Source organism: Arachis duranensis, chromosome 4 (assembly GCF_000817695.3).
Source record: "Arachis duranensis cultivar V14167 chromosome 4, aradu.V14167.gnm2.J7QH, whole genome shotgun sequence".
Lineage (NCBI taxonomy): Eukaryota > Viridiplantae > Streptophyta > Magnoliopsida > Fabales > Fabaceae > Arachis > Arachis duranensis.
Window position 1 is genome coordinate 90,827,120 of NC_029775.3, and position 7,267 is coordinate 90,834,386.

Sequence of the window (7,267 nt, forward strand, 5' to 3'; positions counted from 1 at the left end):
GCACCGAGTAAACACAAAGTTACATGCCCCCCAAGTCATAAGGTTATTTATATTCGCCGTCGGCAAAAGCTTTTTCCTTATCTTTTCGTTGAAAAAATCGAAAATGGTTTTCCCTAGGGATAAGATGTGACGGTTTAGGTCAAGGGAACTAGATTTGAAAGGGAGGAGTTAAACCATAAATACGCTTGCACCCGTAACTACTGCACTTCTTGATAACACTGTCATAAACACATTCACTGCGAAGACCCTCAGCCAACGGAAAGTTTCAATAATGGAGCATTTGTCTACTGCCATAGAACTACCCCGCGACGTCTGGTTAGCCGTAGCCATTAAAGTCGCAGCAAACTCCATTGAGGACCTGTGCAGGTTCTGTATGACGTGTTCCTCTGCACGCGATGCAGGCGAAGAGGATGCTGTGCACAGGGTGGTTTCCATACCACCCCCGCATGACATGAGTTGGCGGTGGACATGCAACCCCATACCGCGAAGATTTTTCGACAGGTGTTTTGAGACTAGTCACCCAAAGCTACTGTTTCGGGAGGCTCTGCAGGAGCTCTATATACGGCGTAACGACGCCATCAGATGGGAAATGCTGCAGAATGCGGCAAGCAGTGGCTTGCATCTTGCCAAGTACGCACTTTCAATGGAGTTGCTCATCCAAAGGGACGTCAAGGAAGCAAAGAAAACGACCTCAGAAGTATTTCGCGCCCTGGAAGCGGGTGCTTTAATCCCTGTGTGTTACTCGAGTTGTTTTGCTATTCTAACAATTTCTTGGCCGGGTGAAGTCTAAATGCCGGTGAAGGCAGAGGATGACACTGTCTGCAACTCGACCGTGTGCTTGAACCGAGGCCACATGGGTTTGCTGTATGACTATCGCCGAAGGGCGGCAGCGCGGGGCTCCGTCCACAGTGTCAGAGGTGCGGACTATATTTCGTGCATCCATTGTCGCGCCGACTACGAATTGTACCGATACCTAGATATATCTAGGATTTAGGGTTGTCATCCATATCGTGGTTGGTTGATCAACAGTGGGCTTATGGTTTATTAACGGTATCGTTGTTAGCTTTAAAGTATATATATGATGATAAAATATAATTGTTACCACTTAGTAAATATTTAATTTATTTATAAACCTAAATAACGTTCTACTTTTTAGAATTAAATTTACAGTTTAATTCATTAATATTTATTTAAATTCGAGTAAATAAGTTGAGTTATTTTTTGGTTGGTGTATATATATTGTTCAGGGGAAAAGATTAACTGAATTTATTAATAAAATATGTCAATCTAAAAATATATAAATATTTATATATTTAAACCACTTAATTTAATCTACTCTTAGTGTTTAATTTAATATAAATCAATAAAATTAGACCAAGTAAAAGACCCATTCAAATGAAACGGATTTGGATCCTCTAAATTATAAATTTGTACTTTAGAGGGTGATGTGTGATCTGCTACCCTTAAATAATTCCTCTCTCATATTTATTATTGGCCCCACCTATAAATAATTTCTCTCTCATATTTATTATCGTCTGCTTGAGGTGGCCGGTGCCCTAACAATCTGCATATGCAAATTGTTGTTCCGAAGCGTTATCCAGTAGGGAACTTGTCCATGGCCCTATTTCTAGCCTACCTGTCATAAAAATTAACTTCACATCAGCATTTGCGTCATAAATAGTAAAGAGGAAGTCAGAGCATCTCTCTCTTCTCTATTAGGGGGGAACTAATTTTAGTCTCTGTGCTGATCCTACTTAATCAATTAATTAAAATGTATAAATATAAAAATAATTTATTATTAAAAATATATAAATGTTAAAACAATTAATAACTTTATATATAAATAATACACAAGATATAATTCGAGATTAAACTAACTTGTAATATTAATAAAGAAAAACGGAATGAAAATTTATAGTTCACGAGGAACCTTGTGAAATTGATATATATTTTCAATCACTTTTTTTATGTAAACAAATTTAAGTAAGCATAAATTAATGTAACATCATAAATGATATTTAATATTAGTTTAACATAATTATTATAAACTATTAATTAAATAAAGATATAATTATTTAATATAATTTAATTACTACTTTGATATATATGTTATATATTTTAACTTATTTTTTAATTATTTAGTATGTGTCAAAACTTGATTGGAACCCAAGAGTTTATCTGGGAATGGACTCCCCTTCTTGACCCCTGTGAAGGAATTGCATTCCTTTTCACTCCAATGCTTCAAAGTCCTTCTGTCTCAGAAAAGGGACTCCATTTTTATACCATTGGAGCTGCTCTAAGTACAAGAACTGCTATTTATGTCTTTTGTCACTTCCTATGAAAAAAGTTATTAAAGGAAAAAAAATCTTCCCGGTTAATGACGTTTGGTGACAGCCCTTCGTCATTGAGTCCTTAATGTCTATCCAAATGTCACATTGGCTCGCTTCAGTAAATAGCTAAAGTCACACCAAATGCCACGCAAAGGAAGAAAGATGATTTAGCAAATATATTCCAGGATACGGATTTATTGCCACGTCTCCACATTAGATGGTACTCAACACAGCATGCATTTTCCATACTTTGTCTGCTTACCGATAATCCCAATACCATTGTTAACTTAATCTGACAAAAAAGCCATGAGGTGTATTAAACACACTTATTTGTATTAATTTCCTGGTTTAAAACGCAGTAGAAGACTAACAATATTAGATAACGTAATAAGAAAAAAAGAAATACAAAACAACATTATATCAACGCAGAAGTACCGCAAAGCCAAACAGAACACGTTTCCCCGTGACGTTTCTGTTTACCTATAAAACCAGGTGCATAACTTTCTTAATTTTACGGATAATTCTTGCAGTGCTTTAACTAATCACAGTTAATTGTATTAATTTTTTGTTTTAAACACAAATGACGATACAAAAGATTTAAACAAAGTAATAAAAAATAAAGAAAAAACATAACAGCATTATTTTATTAATTTTCCAAAATATAAGCGGTTCATTCTTTAATCAAGGGAAATTGTATATGTATTAATTTATTGTCTTAAGCATAAATGATGACTCAAAAATTTAAGATCAAGTTAATAAAATATAGCAATGCGAAACAGTAGCGCACAGTCACATAGGCAGTGCACGGTGAAATACCAAGAACATCCCTGAGATATACTTCATATACACGCTATTGTAGCCCTCAGTACCACCCGTCAGTTCATATAATCCGCCCCTTCTCCGCTAACCTCACTGTATGTAGAAAAAAAATCGTTGCAGGCTTCGTGTATAACCAACTCTCCCCGTCTTCAATGGAGAAAATGTCACAGGAATCCCACACTGACCACGGCGTTAGTCCCGACGACCTCAGGGAAATTAAGACCGCAGATCTCGTCAACACCCTCCGTTGGGGAGAAAAGGTTTTGAGGGAAAGACTTCACACGACATAAGTAGAACTAAGGCAGGCGAGGCTGGAGACAGTTACCGCGAAGATCAAGGTGGGGATAAGGCAGCGTGAACTGGAGGAAGCTCGCCGGTTGCAAGAGAAGTTGCGCGTGGAGCTGGAACAGCATCAATCGACCATTCGCCAGCTGGACGAGAAGGCAAACGAATTGAAGGGGCAAATTGACGATCTTCGTCAAAGGGAACAGCAACCATGGTATGTATTGGAAGGCAGGCTCGAGAGTGTGGAGATCAAGGTTGGGTTTTTGGCCCGCCAATTGTATGGTCATGCTCCCCTGCCCGAACACGGCTCTACCGATTAGGAGACCGCCCGGTAGATTGCATACGATGTCAGGGGTATATGACCTACGGCTTTTATGTTTCAAATCTTTGTTTGCTGTGTCTATGTAGCCGCCTTTTGATGTTCTGTAAACCCAACTTAAATCTCGGTTGTCTTGAGTATATCTAATAGTTATATCTAATTTTGCAGCATTTTAAAGATTTCTGTGTGTTTTTTTTTCATCTGGGTGAAGCTATGGTATAATGCGCGAGGCCAAGAATGCGAAGTAATTATGTTAACTTATTGGATCAAAGTGTCATTTTATCTCCTTTTATTTAATTTCTTTGTTCTGTAGCCCATTTGATCTTCTGGTGTAGAACATAAACTCTCACATTCATTTTAGATCTACTTTAATCTGTATATTATTAACCTGTTGACACACAATTAGTGATTTATGTTACGACGGAGCCAAATACCACTTCCTAATCGTTTAGATCATTACACCAAGTACAAAGGGCAGTCCGTTTGATTGTCACAAGCCAAATGCATTAGTACCCATAGTAATTAGGAATGGGTTAATGAGTAATCATAACAAACCGGCATTTGGTAGCCAATGTATTGACTAGTTACATGAAGATAAAACCACAACAGTACAGGCGGGGGCAGTCACTCAAAATTCAAGTGCATACATTTCTTTCAAGAGGACAACGACATCTTTGAAAACGCCCCTGAAGTACTTGCTGCATCTCTCGAGCTGCCCAGAAATACGAATATCTTCCATAAATTGAACACCCATTTGCACTTCTTAAACACTGCTATGATGGTAGTTCCGTAAACAATTCCCAAGAAAAGAAAAGCTCATTTGACCTTCTTAAACACTTTATTTTTAATTTTGGCAATATTTTATTCTGCAAAATTATTTTTGTCCTCCGCAAATTTTTTTTTTCAATTTCCAAGCTCCTAGTAGTAATTAATTTCCTATATTCCAACCGCCAAATCAAAACTCACAAACACTAATTTTTTTCATTTTTAAATTTTAATATTTAAATTACATTGTTAAAAAAATTAATTACATTAATTTTAAGTAATTTAATTAAGTGGGATCACAGCAAATACTAAAGTTAGTTCCTACTATTAGAGGAAAGAGAAATGCTTCGAGTACCTATTCAATGTTTATAATAATTACTATACTAGGCTCCTACTATACTAGACATCTGAACGCATCCGTAAACGAAAAGTCGAGGGAAATTCATGCGGTACTGAACCACAGCACACCCCCCGGCCTAAGTGGAGTATGTGCCACATGCTCAGTTACAAACTCGTTTAACCTCTTTATAATCTCCAATAATCGCTCCAGCAAGTCCTTGCAAATGGCCGAAAGTTTCCAGAAGGTCAAAGAGAGAGTGGACGTTCACGCTCAGCACGAATGCCCGCTGAATCTTCTTCCTCTCGAGATATGGTCGTGTATTGTGACGATGGTTGCATCGAATTCGATTGCGGACCTGTTCAATATGCAGGCGACGTGTAAGGTGTTCCTCGGTGCGGCGAGATCAAATGCTGTATACAAGTACGCTACGATGTCTTATAAATCGTTACGGTGATTTGTACTTCACCCCGACGGGCCTGAAAGGAGATTCCTTGATCGATGCGTGGAAGCAGGAAATTTGGATGCAATGGTGCGACATGGGCTCGAGCAGTGTATCAAGTTTCGCCATCGTGACAAGGGAATGGAACTGCTTGCGAGGGCCTCAACGGAGGGCAGCGTCGAAGTAGATTACCTGATCTGCGTTTTGCTGATGTGTGACTCCATCGATGACGAAGACGTGCGAACGGGTATTAAAATGTTGCAGGCTTTCACCATTCATGGGCAGATCGAGAGTTTCGCCAATTTCATGAATGACATCCGGAACGATAACAATGTCATCTTGAAATAGATGTCTGAACGTGTATGAACGACCATGACTGTTCAGCACTCTTGCTAATCCTCTATAACTATACTGTTATGCGTTTCTCTTTATGTAATCCTGTGGCTAGTAAATGCCAGTTTGTTATGATCCTTCAATAACCCCTTTTCGTTAACCCCTTGCTATGCTTACGGATGTTATTGTTTATATTATTTTGTTTTATTTTATTTGTTAAAACAGTTTCAGTTTGATCAATAATTATGTGGATGGCACAGACGACGCAGGTATTTCGTAACTTGGCCGTAAGCAAATAACTTAATCCAAATTATGCTTTCTTCTTGACAGGGATATGATATCAACTTTGCACTATATCCATGTGGCGTTTGAAAGGACATAATACTATTTTTCCAAGCAATCTAATTTCAAAGGTCTTTATTTACAACAATCTTAATATAATATTGGGATACAAGGATATCAGAATATGTCCTTCATAATGTGTTCCCAGTTAGAGTATTTTAAAAAGCATAATTCGGCAAAGTCATGTGCAGCAGATCAAGTTACTCCGTCCCTGTCTTCATTCTGGCTGGACGGGTGACGACTGCGACGGAGCAAAAACTCTTGCCTTTCCTCCACAACGTCGAGCCTGCGTTCCAGGTCATGCCACGAAAAAGACTCTGACTTTTCCCGTTCACGGCGCTTGGCGATTTCTGCCTTTAATTCCTTTTCTGTGACATCCAACTGGCGACGGAGCACATCATTTTTTCTCTGCTCTATTTTCAAATCCCTTTTCAGCCGTCGCCTCTCCTGCACCTCTTCCTCCAGCTCATCCTTCTTTGCCTCGAAAATGAACTTGGCGGCCATCATCTCCACCTTCGCCTGCCTCAGTTCTGCGTCGGTCGTTACAAGCGCAGCCTTCAACACCTCCTCCCTCTTGACCAGTGCGGCCTCAACAAGGTCATAATCTGCGGACTTTTCAACTCCGCGGATGATGTCGATTAATACTTCGATCGAGAGATCCACGAGGTCATCGATAGTAATGGCGTGGTCGGTGGCGGGTTCCTCCGACATTTTCTTCTCGGGATAAGAGGACGCCATACGGCTGTAAGAGGGAAGGGTAGACAGAGAGTTGAGAGAAGCCATTACGACAAAGAAGAACTGAAGATGGGTTACTACGTAGTAGGGTTTGGGGTTGTCGATAACGACCACTTATATATAGTATACATAGTAGGTGGGAAGTTGCTTGGAATCGTTCTTTCTCGTTACTAATTACTAATTACTAATGTGCCTATAACGACGGTTTATTTTCATGAAAATAAAGCATTAGTTTAAACTATGTCAATTTTTAAAAAATAAAAAAACCAAAAAGATAACACTATATTCAGCGACTAATTAAAGTTAAATTAAATTAAATTATCAATTTAAGTGATATTTTTTAATTTCGACTCAATTTGAACTTGAAATTATTGGTTGACAGAAAAAACCTTTATTATTTCTATCTAAGTGGGTGCAAGTACACCGCTAATCCTGCTCGTCGTAGCCTTGCACCCCTATTCTATTCAAATGCCGTGGTTTGACAACGCAAAAAAATTAAATATTGACTGTTCGATTTTTGTGTTATATTTATGACCACGTACGTTAGTTGCCTACTTTAA

General features: G+C 38.5%; 1 protein-coding gene across 1 annotated transcript; it reads right to left on the bottom strand.

Annotated features, from left to right (window-relative positions):
* Positions 1 to 6,167: 6,167 nt before the first annotated feature.
* LOC107484023 (uncharacterized) lies at positions 6,168 to 6,755 on the bottom strand. The gene has a single exon (XM_016104629.1). It carries the CDS (start codon positions 6,753 to 6,755, stop codon positions 6,168 to 6,170), a length of 588 nt encoding a protein of 195 aa, XP_015960115.1.
* Positions 6,756 to 7,267: the final 512 nt, after the last annotated feature.